At 41.0% G+C, this 20042-nt stretch overlaps 1 protein-coding gene across 9 annotated transcripts in view; it reads right to left on the bottom strand.

The window, feature by feature from the left end:
• Window positions 1–20042, bottom strand: part of DTNB (dystrobrevin beta) — a 239718-nt gene that overhangs the window by 67663 nt on the left and 152013 nt on the right. For 7 of the 9 annotated variants that reach the window (XM_042982350.1, XM_042982349.1, XM_042982351.1 and 4 more), the window contains exon 10: window positions 9195–9272. In XM_042982350.1, coding sequence (XP_042838284.1) covers window positions 9195–9272 — 78 coding nt within the window. Of the gene's footprint in view, window positions 1–6534; window positions 6929–8945; window positions 9033–9194; window positions 9273–20042 lie in introns of those variants that run through there. The other 2 variants (XM_042982356.1, XM_042982358.1) reach the window with 2 other exon arrangements.

Raw genomic sequence — 20042 nt, 5'->3', positions numbered from 1 at the left:
ACAGTTCTGAAACCACTATCCATGCTACCATGGCTAAACAAATAGGCACAGGGATGGTGGGTGATGGGGGCCGGGTTTCTCACTCTTGCAGAGGAAAGTTACAGATAACCAGGGGTGGGGGCAGCTATAGTGAATCATGCAGTACTGGAGTAGAACCAGATACTTCAGTAGAACTCATGTCCTTTATTTCTCTGCCCTGAATGGAATAAGCAGGCAATGTTAATAAGATGCCACATGCTTGAAGTAATTGAAGAAGAAAACCCCTTTCCTAACAGAAGAAGTACTGATTAAGATACAAAACAGCAGCACGACTTGAAGAAAAGGAGTATGTTTCTGGATAAAGCCTCGTGAGTCCTCACTCTCAATGAGCGTATAGTCTAGAAAAGCATGGAACAAACAGGTAATTATGATACGCTGATATGTACAACATGCTATGAATCACAGAGGAAGAACACTTAACCTAGTTGTAGGGTGTTAGGGAGGGCTTCCTGGAGGAGCTGAAGCTAAGTTCAGAAGGAAGAATTAGATGACAAAGAGAGGGACATAAAAGGAAAAAGGAAGGGAGGGCACAAAAAGGAAGGAGCAGGTGCAGAAACCTGCTTGGGGAACTGTAAGTGATTTGAGTAATTCTGGGTGTAGAAGCCAAATAAAAAGAATGAAATAAGGTAGGGCTGGGGAGACTAGCAACCGTCACCTTGGAGCAGCCTCCAAAGCCACACTGAAGAATGTGGGCCTAATCCTGTAGAATTGTGTTGCCACTAGCCACATGTACCTGTTTACATTCAAATTAATTCAAATTAAGTTAAAATTCACTCCTCTGTCACATTTCAAGTGCTTGACAGCCACACTTGGCTAATGGCTACCATTTTGGTTTCTATGCTATTGGACAGTGCTGTAGAAACAAAGAGCCACTGGAAAGTTTTAACGAGGAGAGTAACATCATTAGATCTGCATTTCAGTAAAATGTCTGGTAACAAAGAAAGGACTAGATTGGGGGTGAGGTGGGGAGTAGACTGGAGATTTCCTAGTAAGATCCATGAAAAAAGTAGGAATTTATACCACAGCACTGATTTGTTTTAAATATCTGCTTTACTATGGCTAAGTTAAAATACTGTAATAGTTTGATGTTAGAAGGAGTGAAGAGCCATGGTTAAACTGGATCACCATAGGAATTTCAGCATTGCTATAGGAATTTCCATTATAAGTGCAAGCCTTTGGCACACCCCTTTCACTACAAAGCAGCATACCACACGGAGTCGGCTTTTTTTTTTTTTTTTTTTAATGCTTATTTATTTTTGAGAAAGAGAGTGCAAGCAAGCAGGGAAGGGGCAGAGAGAGAGGAAGACACAGAATCTGAAGCAGGTTCCAGGCTCTGAGCTGTCAGCACACAGCCTGACGTGGGGCTCGAACCCACCAACAGTGAGATCATGACCTGAGCCGAAGTTGGACGCTTAACCAACTGATCCACCCAGGTGCCCTGCACTGAGTCAGCTTCTTAAGAGCAGATATGGTCAAGAGACTCAAGTTAACAGCCTCCAAATGTGAAAAATGTGTAAAATTGTGTGTGTGTGGGTTCTGTACATTTGTTGGATGAGTATGTGCCTGCCCTTTGCTAGTGTGAATGTGAGGTAGCTGGAAGAATCTGGATGACAAGAACTCATGCTATGGTCTGGTTCCTCTGTGTCCCACAGGCACTTCTAATTCAACATAATCTTGCTATCTTCCTGCCCAAATCTTCCTCCCGTGTTTCGACCATAAGTACCGTAAGCCAGAAAGGAACCTGGAGGAGAATCATCTATTCCTTTCCTTGGCCCCCCACATCCAAACTCCACAGAGTTTGGATCACTCTGTGGATCACTCTCAGGATCCCTCAGGCATCTCAGTCTGAACACGCAATGCTGAACTCACAGTTTTTCTCCCCAGACCTGTTCCTTCTTCCCCTCTGGTCTGCTGACAGTCCATAATGGATGTAATTCTTACTCAGGTTGAGGACCTCCAGCTTCAGTCCAATGAGAGGAGGTAACTATTACTTCAGTGCAAGGAGAGGAGTTACTATGCTTCTGTAAGCTTCAATTTTCCAACCTTAAGCTTTAAAGTATGGACTTGGAAATACTCAAGCTTTCTGTTTGTACTAACCTGAGTTAGAACTGCTGAAGGTTTACCTTAAATGCTTGAATGGAAATGGAATTTAATCCCAACCCAGAGGCAGCTAAAACCTGGCTGACTGCCTGGGCCATCAGATGGACTTTGGAGATCTGCCAACACTGAGGACCCTGCAGTCACATAAAATTATGTGTTAATTTTCAATTACTCTGCTTTTCTGTCTCTCAAAAATAGATTGGAGAAAAAAGTAATTCTTGTGTTGTCTCAGATTCTCATGAAGAATTCATGCAAGCTAAGTTGTTTCATGATCGTGCTTAAACCCTCATTAATTCTTGCTTTTCAACCAAACTCACTCTCATTTCACAGGAGGGAAGAGCACCAATAGCCTGAGTCCACAAATGGATAATTTCTGGCTTGACCAATTTCAGTTTGCCTCCTTTCTTCGTTTTGCCAATATTTCTGTCAGTCTAAAAAACAACAGATTGTGGCTTCTGTCGTTCTTCAGTATTCTGTAGATAACAAGATAAAACCTTTGCCTTGGCACCCACTCAGAAAGCCATTGTAATACTATTATAGTGCAATGCATCTCTTAACTTGGTCATGTGTCTTCATCTCAGAAATAATATAGAACATGGCATTTTCTGGCCTTTAAAAAATACTTCTCCTTCTTGTGAAGTATGTGTTAAGTTAAAAATTTTTGACTGATAAAATCGTGCCTTTACTTATGATTCCTAGTAATTGGTAACTTCTTAGAATTAGTGGCTCTAATATCTACGTGTTGCTACCCAAAGATGGTGGCACACAATACATCTTTATAAACCAAACAGACTAGAAAGCACTATTTAATATTTGAGGAAAATAAAAATGAGGTGGTAGGGGGGTAAAAAGGGCCTCCTGAAACAAATCTATGCTAATGCGGGAGTGATATAATCTACTTAGGTATGCAATTTTTTTTTCAGAAATCACCCAAAAAAGAAGTCTATAGCTAATGTCTCTTTAGCATCCTTACCTTCTCCACAGAGAGCAGACCCCCTTCTTTGGAAAACCGACCCCTACCCATTCAACCGTGGTAATCTAGGTAGGGCCACCAAACAGAAAACCCCTGGATGGGTAACATGATCTAAGATGGACCAAAAAGAACTCTCATTGGGAGTTTCCAAGTCGGAACTAAGAGAAAGGCAATCGCTATAGGGTTGAGGTTATGAAATATGAACACACAGGTCTCACGGATATATTCCCTGCTGTGTGAAAGGTAACTATTATAGGGAAGAATCAGCTGACATACAACAGGGAGGAGCAAGGAGCATGAGGGTAGCAGAGGGAGACAGGGAAACACCTAAGTGAGTTATAGCCCCCCTGGCTCTGGTCATCCCTGAGGCCCAGCCACGTACAGCCCTGCTCTTCTTCCCCCAGTTTGGCTACAAAACCAAAAAAATCTTCTTGTTTTCCCTAAGCTCATCCAAACTGAGCTTCTGTCACTTATAGCCAAGGGTTCTGACTAAAATAGAAACTGATACTAGAAGTGGGGAGAAACACTGAGTGGAACTAGCTGAGTCGGGTTGAGGAATGAATGGTAGCAACACTTCATCCCAGGGAGGGGACACATCTATCTTTGCTACGTGGCCACTACGAAAAGCAACTGGTTCAACTGTGATCTTAAGGATCGTGGGGACTCGATCTTGTGCCCCTGATGGCTGGAGTTCCAGGCACCGGAGAGGAATAACAGGATGGAGCAGTGATTTCCCGAAGTCTTCAGCACGAAGGGAAGGAGATGGGTTGTCTGGAAGCCAGTTGCTTCAGCCCACCAAGGGTGAGATAATGAAGACAATTAGGATCTCGTGGGGGCTGTATTGTTCCAAAAACCCCAAATATAAACCTCAACTCTTTGGCAGAGTGGGGTAGGGACAATTACCCAGTCATGTGGATAGTCTGTGGTTCGAAGCGCTTCCTGTACAGACTACCAGCTAAACGCTCTGCATCCTCCCTTTGCCTTCTAATTCCTGGAGCGGGCCTTCTTCTGGGCTCCTCTCCCCATCTGCTTACGCTGTAGTCTTCTCCAGTCTGTAAAATCTCTTTCCACTCACCCACCTGCTTTGCTGCTTCCAAATTCTTGTTGGTATGGTCTCCTCTTTCATTTTTCTTTTTTTTTGCGGGTTTTTACTCAAAATAATCCCCACACTGTCATTTTGGTGGTGTTTCACAAGGAAACACAGCAGATGTGGCTTAATATGCCATGTTTTCCGTCACCTCCCTTTTCCCGCTGTCCGAATTACAATTCTCCTACTTTCTGATCTCTACCTTTGTGGACTGGGTGCAAAGTGCTTACAACTTATCATTTGCTTCAGGGCAGGAGGGGATAAGGAGTCATAGAAAGACACACCTAGACCTGACCTGGGTGAATGGACATAATCTATGTAACCAGGGTCCAGGGCTGTTACAGCACGTGGACAGACTCCTGGGAGAGGCATGCACCCATTTGCAGTTGTACGTGGAATGCTACATTATGGGAAGGAAAACCCTAGGAGAGGAAACCTGTATGAGAAGGTGTGTATATGTATGTACTTTTGCACACATCTGTGTGCTCGGTAGCAAAACGGTGGTCTGCCAACAGCCTCTGTTATTTGTCCTTCCCACGATCTCTCTCTTCTGTTCTTGACAGTATGACCATCTTTTGGGGACACACTCCCTCCTCTGTTTTGATGATGTAGGTTTAATGGGTGTGGCCTACCACATACACAAGGGTGGGCAGTAATCCAATCCAGGACAGTTGAGAACCCTTCCTTGGAGTTTTCTAATCGAAGGGAGGAAAAGCATAACTTCTTGAGTGCCAACGCTGTGGCTGTGCATCTGAAGCCATCGGCGATATTGAGAAGTAGATGTTTCGCAGCAGTAGGGAAGGAAGATGGCATTCTGTGACTAACCAAGAGATGGAGAAGCCACAGATAGACATCCCGACGGCTTTTAAGTTACTTTTGTGATCCGTGGACACTTCTGCCTTTGCCTTCTGCTTTTGCCTTTGTCTTTGTGGGTTTGTCTCTTTTTGTTTTCCTTTTTGTTTTTTTAACTATAGTAAGAACACATACCATAAGATCTACCTGGTACTAACTACGAGCACAATGCTATAGAGCAGTTCATTTACAACCTTTTCATCTTGCTTAATTGGGTTTGTGCATTTTAAGTTAAATTTTAATACACGAAGTTAAAAGAGTTAATACTAATACACCAACTGAATGCACAAAGCAAAAAGTGTCATATTGGAAGTTTTTTTTTTTTTTTTTTAATTTTTTTTTTTTTCAACGTTTATTTTATTTTTGGGACAGAGAGAGACAGAGCATGAACGGGGGAGGGACAGAGAGAGGGAGACACAGAATCGGAAACAGGCTCCAGGCTCTGAGCAGTCAGCACAGAGCCCGACGCGGGGCTCGAACTCACGGAGCGTGAGATCGTGACCTGGCTGAAGTCGGACGCTTAACCGACTGCGCCACCCAGGCGCCCCTGGAAGTTTTTGTTACTGCCATAGTTATATGAACTGCCCACAGAATTGTAAAAGTTTAAATATTCATAAATAACGCTAAGGCTTTAGAAGACATTAGAATATATTGGCATAATTTTCGATATTGGTCTGAATATATGCAATGATTTAAAACAGTATAATAGTGGGTGCCTGGGTGGCTCAGTTGGTTAAGCATCCGACTCTTGGTTTCGGCTCAGGTCATGATCTCATTGTTCATGGGTCTGGGCCCGTGTCAGGCTTTGTGCTGGAAGAGCAGGGTCTGCTTGGGATTCTCTCTCTCCCTTTCTCTTTGCCCCGCCCCCCGGCTCGCTCACTCTCTCTCTCTCTCTCAAAATAAAAATGAATGAATAAATAAAATAATACAGTACCTTAGTCCAGAGACTAATACCACCATTCACATTCTGAACCCTGGGGAAAAAGAGGGACAGAAGCAAGCCTTGGAGGAAATCCAGTAGAAGGGGGAGACTTTAAGCCTGTTTTAAAGTTTTGAAAGTTTTTTGTTGTTTGTTTTTAAGTACATTGTTCTCGTTATTTTATTTTATTTACTTTAATTTTTTTAATGTTTATTTATTTTTGAGAGAGAGAGACAGAGCATGAGCGGGGAAGGGGCAGAGAGAGAGACACAGAATCCGAAGCAGGCTCCAGGCTCTGAGCTGTCAGCACAGAGTCTAACGCAAGGCTCAAACTCACTATCTGTGAGATCATGACCTGAGCCGAAGTCGGACGCTCAACTGACTGAGCCAGTCAGCAAACCCTCTTCTGGTTTTTTTTAAAGAAAGCAAATTTCCAGGAACTATTTAGTCTAAAGCAAAGATGAAATTTCTTTCCAATTATAGAAATTTCAATATAGGAATACTAGAAGAATATTATATAGAGCAAATCCCTACAGTGGACCCTCTCAGGAACATAATTCACAGCATCTCACATGACAGCCAGCATCTTTGCCATTGATAAGTTTTTCTTCTTTAAAAAGTCACTCTTACATTTGTGAGCATCTTCTATTTGGACTCACATAGTATTTTTGACCCTTGGAGCTATCACTACTTTCATATGCACTGCCTCCTGAAAAGGCAGAAACTGTAGCTCTTACAGAAACTGTAGCTCATAAATTTTTCCTGCATTTTTATTACTGTGCATGTTCTTGTCTGATTCAGTGATTTATGTCGTATGCTGAGTCCTAAAGGAAACTTCTTAATTCTGGAGAGTAGCTTTATTCTCCTTGAGGATTCTCTGCCCCAGCAGAGGAAGGTTCTGTATGACTGGGATGATGTGCTAGGTTCCTAGCTTTCACCAGACTCTGGAGACACACGTCTAATGACATTTGGAGGAAAAAAGAAAAACTGATGAATCCTTAAGGAAGTAAACAGAATACTAGTTGGAAATTTACATTGGTTTGGTAACTTGGGCCACAAAAAGCCAAATCTATGGATTATGCAATTGATGCCCACGTGTTACATCATAATCTCATCCTGAATATAAATGAAATCTAAAATTCTAAGGACTAAATTGTTAAGATGGGAGCATCTTGTTCCCATATGGCAACTACTCTTCTTAATAAATTATAGCGCTCAGTCTTCCGTTCTGGCCTGCTAAGGGCTCTGGCTGCCTTTGTTCTGCTGGTCAATGCCTACAAAGTCTGTGATAACCACCTCTAGGAAGGACCAAGTCTACTAGACTTTGCTAAAAAGAGTGTCATCTATAAGTTATTGTTTCTTCACCACCTCTTCTCTCATCAGTTTAGTTCTTAATTTTTTTTAATGTTTGTTTATTTTTTGAGACAGACAGAGACAGAGGACTAGTGGGGGAGGGGCAGAGAGAGAGGGAGACAGAGTCCCAAGCAACTCCAGGCTCTGAGCTGTCAGCACAGAGCCCAATGTGGGGCTTGAACTCAAGAACTGTGAGATCATGACCTGAGCCGAAGTCAGATGCTTAACTGACTGAGCCACCCAGGCACCCCTCATCAGTTTACCTCTTAAATAGTGAAAACAATATCTTAAACTTTCGCATAACCCCACAAGGTAGACACTATCATTGTCCCCATTTTATATATTTAAAAAAAGAAGATAAAAATCTTGTTCAAGGTCAGGTGAGAGCCAGGACTTAAAGGCAGCCAGTCAGGCTCAAGTCTATGCTGTAGTCAAGAATACCACTCAAATCTGCTCAAAAGAAGCGGTAAGGGGGGCGCCTGGGTGGCTCAGGTCACGATCTCGCAGTTTGTGAGTTCGAGCCCCGTGTCGGACTCTGTGCTGATAGCTGGGAGCCTGGAGCCTGCTTCAGATTCTGTGTCTCCTAATCTCTCTGCCCCTCCCCTGCTCATGCTCTGTCTCTGTCTCTCTCAAAAATAAACATGAAAAAAAAAAAAAAAAGAAGAAGAAGCGGTAGTGTCTCAACAAGGCTGTAGGCAAGGATTCTTACCTGGTCGTCTTGAGTTTCCTAGTGGACAACACATTATCAGGTCACTCTGATTTAATCCCTAAATCCTCTATTCCAGTTTACTCCATAGCTTCCTTCTAAGGCTCTTTCCCAAACTTGCTTGATGATAAGAATCACCTGGAATACTTATTGTTAGAGGTGTAACTTCTCAAGATCTCAGGATCCACTGGGTCTGATGTGGTCCCAGAAAACTGTATTTTTAATAACTGACCCACGTGATTCTTTTGAATCTTCTCAGCAGTCAAGTTTGGGAAAGAGTGCTCCAGGAGTTTTAGCCAATGAAAACAAACACAGTTGATCTTAAGTATCATATATTATATGTTAAGTCACAGTATTATTAAGCAGATGACATTTCTATAGCTGAATTAATCCAAAGCAATCAGTACATATGGCACAAAGTAGTTTTTCTTCAGGAAGAACTTGGGGAGTTGGTTGGAATGTCTTTGTTTTTTTGTTCTTTTTTGGGTGATGACTGTTAGAAAGGATTCTTTAATGGCTGTGCCCTTGAGGGAGTTTCTGCAATACTCTCATTATGGAACAGCTTAAATCAAACAGAGAGTAAGCCATTTTATAGAGTTCTTTTAAGTCCTGCCTGAGAGAACTTTGGAGAAGAGTAAATTAAATAAAGAAGAGAAAGGACTACACAGTTCTAGCTCCTTGTAGGACCCTAAAGGAGACTCTCTGTAAAACTAAAAGACCCAAGCTTTTCAACTTAAATGTTTATGAATCATATACACATTGATTTAGGAGAATTATCAGGGATTAATTCAGTTTACACAGTCTAATCAAGAAGCAGAAGCGATCTTCAACATTTAAAGAATGCAAATGCAAAATTGTTGAAATTCATGATCATCAAAATATTATTTAATGTTAAAGAAGAGGCTTTCCAAAGTGCCAAATCTGCTTTGACACTGTGTTCACTGCTTGTCACAAATGAAGAGTTTCCACCTCAGGCACCACTCACAAGCAGACTCCTTTGGTGCTACATTTACGAGTTAGTGGGGAAAAAAAGAAGAAAAAAAAAATCACAAAATAATTTTAAAAGACAGTTAAAGGAGGAGAATTCTGCCCTGTGGAATCTCTGCTTCCCCGGCCAGGCCTGTACCCAACTCTGAGCAGTGATTGAGGCGTAGGCCCTACATACCTCTTGGTGGGGGTGGGCACCCCAGAGGACAGGTGGCTCACCATGGTGTCGTTCATGTTGGCCAGAGGACGAGGAGGACTGAAAGGAAAGACATTTACATTGTATTAATAATTACCAACAGGACCGGGGAAACAAATGAAAGAGTGATAGGGGCAAAGGAACCAACTATCATTGCTTCTGATAAGCACAGTAGGATTCACAGGGAGGAAGGGTGGAGATGGATAGGTGCAGCCCAAGCAAACTCAACAAGAAGGGTTCTTTCACTCAAAGCCAAAGGACCACAGAGCTGCACTGCACCAAGAGGAGCGACTGGTCACACACACACCATGACAGGGATGTAATTTCGCCGGATTTTGTTCCGTAGTTTTAGTGCACAAGAGGCTGAGTTCTGCTACTTAATTAGTATCTTTGTATCTTAGGTGTTTCCAGGGTTACGAGGTGTTTGACGTTTGTGGTATATTATGAGGGTCACAATGGCAACTTGCACGTTGTTCCTGATTTGGTTAGAGTTCACTGTCTTCCCTTAGATTTGGGTGGACAGACATGATGATGAGGGCAGTGGAAAGGATTAGGTTTCCTGGGCATACCCGAATCAGGTGACAGCACAGTGCAAGCCTGAGGAGGGGAGTGAGACAAAGCAGGAACAGAAAGAAGGACAATGTGTCAAAAATGGGCCCGTGATGGAAGAAGAGATGGGCAGGAAGGCAGCACAGCAGAGTCAAGAAACTGGCAGGTGGGCACAGGGGGAGGGCAGAAAAGAATGATGGAAAAAGCCCATCAAAATAGACCAACGTAAACACAGGAGCAAGTTGGGAGGTGATGGGGAGACTCTGATGCCAAAAGATGCTATAGCCATAGCACACGTTTGTCATCGGCAAGAAAGGGAAGATCACAGATGAACAAGATGGATTTAGTTTGCATATTTTTTACCAAAACAGGCTGTTAAGTACTAAATTCTTTTATTAATGCTTTACTAGAATCTTAACAATCAATCCATATTTTATACTTATCCTCTAATCAGAATGCTTTTTTTTTTTTTTTTTTTTTTAAGTAGGCTCCATGCAGACTGTGGATCCCAATGTGGGGCTTGAACTCACAATCCTGAGATCAAGACCTGAACTGAGATCAAGAGTTGGACACTTAACCAACTGAGCCACCTGGGTACCCCTAGAATGCTTTCTTTTATAACATAATCTAAATTTAAATTTTAAGGTAAGTACATTTGATAACTCGTCTGTAGCACTGGTTTTCTGGACTCAAGATCTAGTGCTCCTTTTTGAGAAAGTCTTAAAAGAATGAATCCAAACTTACCAAAAGGAATCTATGATTTTGCTCTTCTTCCTCCCCACCAAGTTCAGCTACAAAGGGTTACTGTCTTGCATCGGAGCCACATGACTATTGCTAAATATTACTCCTGGGAAATCTCTCACTTCCTTTCCTAAGTTGAAAGAAGTACTTTTCAGAGAAATTTGTCCATCAAAGCCAAAAAGTGAAGCAAAAAAGTCCTTCTTTCATATTTAGGTGCTTGGGAACTAGCTCCTGGTTTCTCCTTATATTTAAGTGCTGAGTTAATTATGTAAAGTGATTTTGTAGAGGTTATACTTAGCAAGTCTTGGTGAATATTAAGGGACCAGAGCCTTTACTGTTTTGCAGGTTTTATAATACACTCAAAAACGCAAGGGAAAATTTTCAGGTTAAGCCAAGGACTACCTACCTACCTATCTCTATATCTATCTATACACGCCTCTTTTTTTTTTTTAACCAATTTTATTTCTGGGTAGGGAAATATTTTATTTATTTATTTATTTATTTTTGAGAGAGAGCGAGAGAGAGAGAGAGAGCAAGAGAAAGCACATGGTGGGGCAGAGAGAGAGAGAGAGAGAGAGGGAGGGAGAGAGAGGGCGAGAGAGAATCCCAAGCAGGCTCTGTGCTCTCAGTGCAGAGCCCGATATGTGGCTTGATCCCACAAACTGAGATTATGACCTGAGCTAAAGTCAAGAGTTGGACACTCAACCAATGAGCCACCCAGGCACCCTGGGAAATATTTTTAATGGTTTTCCATTTAACAGAGAGGATTAATGGAAAGTAATTTGCAGGGAACAGATTTAGGTCTCTTGACTTTTAAGCCACAGTACTATGTTTATTTATTACACATTCCTCCCTTTATGTGACAAGTTGCAAAGTAAGACATTCAGAACTGAAATATGCTTTTCTAGGCTAGAATTTAATTCTACATTATATATTTCCCCACCTATCTTCCAGGCAGATATCCAATATTGCCTCCCACACTTTCAAGCCTATTAATGCCAAGTAGCTGTGCTGAGTTATAATCAATGAATCAATCAATCAATCAATCAATCATTTTAGGCTAATAATAAAAATGAACAGAGATTAACTCTAGTTCTAATGGACTAAATGTCCAAATGGAACAAGGAGACAATTCCTATGAAAGAAACAAATCCAACATCACAGCTTTTCATCCTTGAGGGCACCAGAAACATTCTGGTCCTGAAAACAGAATGGGCTTTGCTCGTTTAATATATTATTATTAGTGACCCATTTCCCAAATAAGATAAGGACATGTTCATGCTTTCAGAACTAATACAGATACCTAGTATTTTTCAATATTGAAGATACTACTACATTCAATTTCCTTTCTGACATTCTCAGAGGAAAAATGACAATAGAAAAAATTTTTTAAAAAAATTTCTTACACATGGATCCATGTGATAAAATTTCATGATTTGTAGTATTTTGTTTGGTCTGATGCCACAAGACTTGTTAACAATCATCTCTATCTCTTGGCAGATAGCATGCTCAATTATTATCATTCTTTTAATGTTTATTTATTTTGACACAGAGAGAGTGCAAATGAGAGGGACAGAGGGAGAGGGAGACAGAGAATCCCAAACCGGGTTTGATCCCACAAACTGTGAGATCATGACCCGAGCCAAAATCAAGAGTCGATGCTCAACAAACAAAGGGCCCCATGCTCAATTATTATCTTTTAGCACATACATCAAAGCCTCTTCTCTAACCTCAGAACCAGACAGTAATGACTACATTGTAAGTTGGAAGCTAATCTTAACTCCCCCCAAAACTTCATACCCTTTGTGAACTTCTAGCACATTTTCCCAGAGAAATAGGTACTATGTGTTCGTAGTCCAAGATGAAAGAGGAATTTGAAAACATAAAGGGAGTCTTTATTTAGGATCTACCACTAGACCCACAATTCACTGTGAAAACCAACAACTCAGATGTGGTCCTAGGAGATGTAATACACCAAGAATGACTTCTGGCTTAAAAATTTTTTTCATATGGCCAGTAGGACACAGCTGAAAAAATGCTTCCAGGTGTGAAGTAGACATTAATAGTACCAGTTTCAGAAACTTACAAGGCAGAATTGACACAACTCATCAGATCAGCTTTGTTGGTCTTCTTTAACGTGCAAAACCGTGTTGAATACCTTGAACATGTCACCAGTTGTTTTATATCTTCCTTTGATGAAGATCTCAACAAGGCATCCTTAGACACGAATGAGTTCCCTGATACCCAAATGACCACCAACCATCTCTTCGTACAAATTTGGGAGGTTCCTTCTTTGTTCATAAGACATGCCAATTTTTTGAGGAGATAGATGGATGCTACAGACAGAAGGCAATCTGCTAGGCAGAAGTAGTCGATACAAAAGAAGACATGGAGAGAATTTTTAAAATCTTAATCAAAAAGAAAGAAGCATTCTTCCTGGGTACCTACTCACAAAAGATAAGTAAGGCTATCTTCATCCCAATAACCTAACTACATATTGATGAAGACAGGTATATAAACAGATCATCATAATGCAAAGTAGTGAAAGCAGCTAAAATTGAGGCGTCAAAGAAGAGCAGTTACTCTTGGAGGAAAGGAGGGGCAATGGGAGTGAGGCTGAAGTAACACTGAGGAGTTTCTCAGATACAGAAAAAAGTTAAGGTACCCTGGATGGATGAAATGGTATGGGAAAAGGCACAGAAGCCCAAAAGTACATGGCATATTTGGGTTTAACTTATTTGGCTGGACTCAAAGGCACTTGAAGGGGAATAGCTGAAAATGCCTCTGGAAAAGTAGATTAGGGCCAGGATGTGAATGAAGCCTGTTCTACCACAAGCTAAGAAGTTTGGAATTTATACCAATGGCATTGGGGGAAACATGGAAAGCTTTTAAGCCAAAGGATGATGTACCAATAGATGGGCTTTGAAAAGGTGACCCAAAAAGGATGTGAATAAGTCACTGACTTTAATCAAGGGTATGCATAGAAATCATCTGAGAAGCTTTGAAAATAAGATATGCAAGCTCTACCCTCAATTTAATGAACCTGAATCTTGAGGAGAAAGAGGAGTTTTTTCTTTAAAAAAGCTATTTATTTATTTATTTATCTATTTATTTATTTATTTATTTTATGAGAGAGAATACAAGCAATGGAGGGGCAGAGAGAGAGCGAGCGAGAATCTGAAGCAGACTCCAGGCTCTGAGCTGTCAACACAAAGCCCGACACGGGGCTTAAATCCACGAACCATGAGATCATGACCTGAGCCAAAGTCAGACACTTAACCGACTGAGCCACCCAGGTGCCCTAAGGACTTTTTTCCTAATGCATACCCCCTTTAAAAATCATTTATGGACTTTCAAGTTAAGATGGAGGGGTAGCATGGAGACCCTCAGCTTGTCTCATCCCTGAAATGCAGCTAGATCAGCACCAAACCATTTTACACACCTAGGAAATTGATCTGAGGATTAACACAACAATCTGCATAACTTGAGCCAAAGAACTTGGCAGGTACCCAGTGCGGAGACGTGAACTGGGGGAGAGAAAAGCCGTGGAGCATAGGGAGCTGTTTTTGCAGACAGAGGACAGAGAAAGGGGGAGAGTATGGTGTATTGGGAGAGTGCAAGAAAAACACTCCCTCGAGAGTAGCTGGAGAGAAAGAGAGAGAGAGAGTAAAAACACCTGCAGGTGACTGAACAAGAAATCTGTTCCCCAAAACCACGGACAGGAAGCAAGGAGTGCTTTTCAATAGCATCAGGATTCTAAAAACAGTGGAGCACAGAGTCTGAAGTTCCGGAGTTCAGTCCTGGTGGTGCTCTGGTGGGGAACCAGGGCAAATCTCCAGGAGCAGGCAGCGGGCTCTGTCACACGGGTGCCATGCGGGAAGAAGCGGTTCCCCTGCATGGAGTGCATTTGGTAGAGGTCATATGGCCTCCCACAGGCAAAGGTCCTAGTGGACCCCATAGAGCAGCCACATTTGCTGGTATTGGGACAAAGATGCCAGAGTGTGGTGAAACCTCATGCTAGCTGTGTGTTGTGATTTGCCATAATCTCTGAACTTCTGCTGCTGTCAGACTGCAGGAACATTTTCTGGGCAAGCTGGCACCTGGCCATTGCTCAGCAAGACCCTCCCCCAGAGAGTCGGCGGGGGTCCAAGCCACAGGGGTCTCTGAAGTGTGGGGTTTTGAAACACAATCGCATCTGAGATAAAACTCATTCTATGAAGCCAGCATTACCTTGATTCCAAAACCAGACAAAGACCCCACTATAAAGGAGAACTACAGACCAATTTCCTTGATGAACATAGATGCAAAGATTCTCAACAAGATACTAGCAAGAGTTATTAAAAGAATCAAGAGAATTAGAAGAACTATTCACCATGATCAAGTGGGATTTATTCCTGGGATGCAGGGCTGGTTCAATATCCTCAAATCAATCAATGTGATACATCACATTAATGAAAGAAAGGATAATAACCATATGATCCTCTCAATAGATGCAGAGAAAGCATTTGACAAAATACAGCATCCTTTCTCAATCAAAAACCCTCAAGAAAGTAGGAATAGAAGGATCATACCTCAAGATCATAAAAATCATATACGAAAGACCCATTGCTAATATCATCCTCAATGGGGAAAAACAGAGCTTTCCTCCTAAGGTCAGGAACATGACAAGGATGTCCACTCTCACCACTGTCATTCAACATAGTGTTGGAAGTCCTAGCCTCAGCCATCAGACAACACAAAGAAATAAAAGGCATCAAAATCAGCAAGGAGGAAGCCAAACTTACACTCTTCACAGATGACATGATACTCTATGTGGAAAACCCAAAAGATTCCACCAAAAAACTCCTAGAACTCATCCATGAATTCAGCAAAGTCGCAGGAAATAAAATCAATGCACAGAAATTGGTTGCATTTCTATACACCAATAATGAAGCAGCAGAAAGAGAAATCAAGGAATTGATTCCATTTATAATTGCACCAAAAATCATAACATACCTAGGAATAAACCTAACAAAAGAGGTGAAAAATCTATACACTGAAAACTACAGAAAGCTTATGAAAGAAATTGAAGAAGACACAAAAAAATGGAAAAGCATTCCATGCTCATGGATTGGAAAACAAGTATTATTAAAATGTTGCTACTACCCAAAGGAATCTACATATTCACTGCAATCTCTATCAAAATAACACCAGCATTCTTCACAGAGACAGAACAAACAATCCTAACATTTGTATGGAACCAGAAAAGACCCCGAATAGCCAAAGCAACCCTGAAAAAGAAAACCAAAGCTAGAGGCATCACAATTCCAGACTTCAAGCTGTATTACAAAGCTGTAATCATCAAGACAGTATGGTAGTGGCACAAAAACAGACACTCAGATCAATGGAACAGAATAGAGAACCCAGAAATGGATCCACAAACGTATGGCCAACTAATTTTTGACAAAGCAGGAAAAGAACATCCAATGGAAAAAAGACAATCTTCAGCAAATGGTGTTCAGAATACTGGACAGCTCCATGCAGAGTAATGAACCTGGACCACTTTCTTACACCACGCACAAAAATAAACTCAAAATGGATGAAAGACCTGGGGCGCCTGGGTGGCTCAGTCGGTTGGGAGGCTGACTTCGGCTCAGGTCATGATCTTGCGGTCTGTGAGTTTGAGCCCCGCGTCGGGCTCCTTGCTGACTGCTTGGAGCCTGGAGCCTGCTTCAAATTCTGTCTCCCTCTCTCTCTGCCCCTTTCCCATTCGCACTCTGTCTCTCTCTGTCTTTCAAAAATGAATAAATGTTAAAAAAAACTTTTTTAAATGGATGAAAGACCTAAATGTAAGACAGGAAGCCATCAAAGTCCTAGAGGAGAAAACAGGCAACAACTTCTTTGACCTTGGCTGCAGCAACTTCTTACTTGACATGTCTCCAGAGGCAAGAGAAACAAAAGTAAAAACGAACTATTGGGACCTCATCAAAATAAAATGCACAGTGAAGGAAACAATTAGCAAAACTAAAAGGCAACTGATGGAATGGGAGAGGATATTTGCAAATGACATATCAGATAAAGGGTTAGTATCCAAAATTTATAAAGAACATATCAAAATCAACACCCAAAAAACAAATAATCCAGTGAAGAAATGGGCAAAAGACAAGAACACTTTTCCAAAGACATCCAGATGACCAACAGACACGTGAAAAGATGCTCAACATCACTCATCATCAGGGAAATACAAATCAAAACCACAATGAGATACCACCTCACACCTGTCAGAATGGCTAACATTAACAACTCAGACAACAACAGATGTTGGCGAGGATGTGGAGAAAGAGGGTCTCTTTTGCATTGTTGGTGGGAATGCAAGCTGGTGCAGCCATTCTGGAAAACAGTACGGAAAATTAAAATTAAAAATCAAAAAATTAAAATTAGAACTACTCTACGACCCAGCAATTGAACTACCATGTATTTATCCAAAGGATACAAAAATGCTGATTTGAAGGGGCACAAGCACCCCAATGTTTATAGCAGTGCTATTGACAATAGCCAAAGTATGGAAAGAGCTCAAATGCCCATTGACTGATAAATGGATAAAGAAGATGTGGTATATATAAACCATGGAATATTATTTGGCGATCAAAAATGAAATCTTACCATTTGCAACAACATGGATGGAACTAGAGTGTATTATGCTAAGCGAAATAAATCAGAGAAAGACAAATATCATGACTTCACTCATATGTGGAACTTAGGAAACAAAATAAATGAACATAGGGGAAGGGAAAGAAAAATAAGATAAAGAAAGGGAAACAAACCATAAGAGACCCTTAAATACAGAGAACAAACTGAGGGTGCTGGTGGGGTGCTAGATGGGGGGATGAGCTAATTGGGTGATAGGCATAAAAGCACTTGTTGGGATGAGCACGGGGTGTTATATGTAAGTGATGAATGACTAAATTCTACTCCTCAAATCATTATTACACTATATATTAAGGACCTTGGATTTAAATAAAATTTAAAAATTAAAAAATAAAGTACAATGTTTATGAAGATTTTCTAAATGTTCATTTATTTGAGAGAGAGAGAGAGAGAGCATGTATGCACGCAAGCTAGGGGAGGGGCAGAGAGAGGAGAATCTTAAGCAGGCTCCCCACTGTCAGCACTAAGCCCCACCAACACAGACAGGTTGAGATCAGGACCTGAGCCGACATAAGAGTAGGATGCTCAACCGACTGAGCAATCCAGGCGCCCCTATGAAGACTTTCTAAATGCTTACCACATAAGAGGTAAAAAAGGGCATGATAACTACGGTAATACTAACAATTATTGAATGTTTGATGTATACCTATCAGACACTGTGTGTAGAGCTGTAAATATATCATTTTATCTTCACAGTAACCCTATAAATAGAATTATATATACACACAGCATGTTCTCAGCTAAATAATAAAAGTAAACAAAGTAACTGAAGGAAATATGTCAAAATGTTAAGAGAAGTCGAATTATGGCTAGTTTTTTCCTTCTATTTATACTTTCCTGTACTTCCCCAAATTCTCCGGTTTAATTTTTCCTGATTTCCAGAGAAAAAGATGCTTAATGTTAAAAAAATTATAAAGCAGGAAAAAAAGACCAAAAAAAAAAAAAAAAAAAAAAGAAGCTATAACACCGAGTCAAATTGTCTAAAGTGAGCCTATACTATTTTTTGTTATCATAAAGAAAGTAAATTGAAGGAAGATGTTTAACTGAGGGACTGTGAGTAGACAAAAGACCTTTAAATGATTTGAGTAGATGCAAAATTGTACATCCCCTCAGCACCCTCACCACCACAATCCTGCAAAAGAAAGTTAATATAACATATTAGATCAGGGCACATTATCTCCTCTACCAGACTGTGAGAAATTTGTGGGATTTTTTTTTTTAATCACTGTATTTCAAGTACCCGGCAGAGTATGAGACATGGAGCAGGCTTCTGGGAAATATTTGTTGGTCACAAGTTAGCACCATGATGCAGAATACAGAGGAGTGCAGTGTATAAGAAGTAGTCTTTCTGTTAAATTCAGGTTTGGTGAAACTATTCTTGGAGAATGAAATAATGACATTATTAGCTGTTATATTGGGTAAGTATATTGGTATTGCTTGCAGCCACAGCAAGTTTTCATCTGTGACTGTGTCATGGAATCAGCAGAATGGGGTGTCTTAAATAACAACAACAGCAACACTTGTTGAGTGCCTAATATGTGTCACACTCAGTTCAAACATTTCCCAAGGGTTCACGCACTTAAACCTTACAGCCTTCGATGAGACAGATACTATTACTAACGCTATTTTACAGATGGAGACACTAAGGCACACTGAGGTCACAGCCAAATCCTGGCAGAAGGAGGATCTGAACCAAGGCGGTACTGCTCTTGTGTCTGTTCTTAACCATGGTGTAGTGTCTCTACTACCTTTGATTACTGCATTTTCAGAAAAGCTTACTTAAGACTGTTTAGTCTATAAATTATAAACAAAAGCATGGTGTTAGATCAAAGTTCTTAAAAAGCTGTTTCTATAGGAAGGTAAAACAATATACACCTGGAGTAGTTTTGGGGTGCTCTACTCTTTCCCCTCTCACATCCTTAAAGCTCTGTATCATGAATGCCTATCTGAACTCAAACCATCTGGCTGCAGAGCTCTCATCTTTCACCACCTCTAGGCTGCCCCAAGGAAAACTGGGTAAGTTAGATCCTTCAAAACAGATCCTTCAAAACAGATCCTAATTTATTAAGATGAATTTAAAATCTAATCTTAATTTCAAAGGTGTTATGGATTCCTCATCTCAGTCTAACAAAATACATAGGTTTAATGAGCAAATTATCTATTCTATCAGCCAGACGACTGATTAAAAAAGAGAGAGAGAGTTTAAGACTGGGCTCAGGACCAACATTGCGTGTAATTACTTGTTTTGGTTTTCTAAGTTGACCTAGGTCCAGAGGTAAATACTTTTTGGGTGGAACTCTCTAACCAAGGATGTGAAAGTATAATGTTGTTGTTTAAGCAAAACTGCTACTTAAAAATTATGTGTGAATGAAGGGACACAAGAACAAAGCCAACTGAAGCCTGAGAGAACACTGAGGTCCTGGGCACCTGTAAGTGCTGTCACTTCTGTAGGTCCTTTGACAGAACCTATTCTGTAGGAAGTCATCCAGACAGTGAGATACTTTTAACCCTACCCTAGACTTTTAAAAGTATTTGCTCATTATCTTGCTCTTCTTCCCAGAATATTCTCCTGTTTGTAGAGGCTAAGACCGTGATCCTGCAATTCTCTTTTACCTTGACAGCTCAATCACATGCTTGGGGACTTCTTTTTTTTTTTTAATTTTTTTTTAACGTTTTTTATTTATTTTTGAGACAGAGAGAGACAGAGCATGAACGGGGGAGGGGCAGAGAGAGAGGGAGACACAGAATCGGAAGCAGGCTCCAGACTCTGAGCCATCAGCCAGAGCCCGACGCGGGGCTCGAACTCACGGACCGCGAGATCGTGACCTGAGCTGAAGTCGGCCGCTTAACCGA

The sequence above is a fragment of the Panthera tigris genome, chromosome A3 (assembly GCF_018350195.1).
Source record: "Panthera tigris isolate Pti1 chromosome A3, P.tigris_Pti1_mat1.1, whole genome shotgun sequence".
In the NCBI taxonomy this organism is placed as follows: Eukaryota; Metazoa; Chordata; class Mammalia; order Carnivora; family Felidae; genus Panthera; species Panthera tigris.
This window is presented reverse-complemented; position numbering and strand designations above follow the sequence as displayed.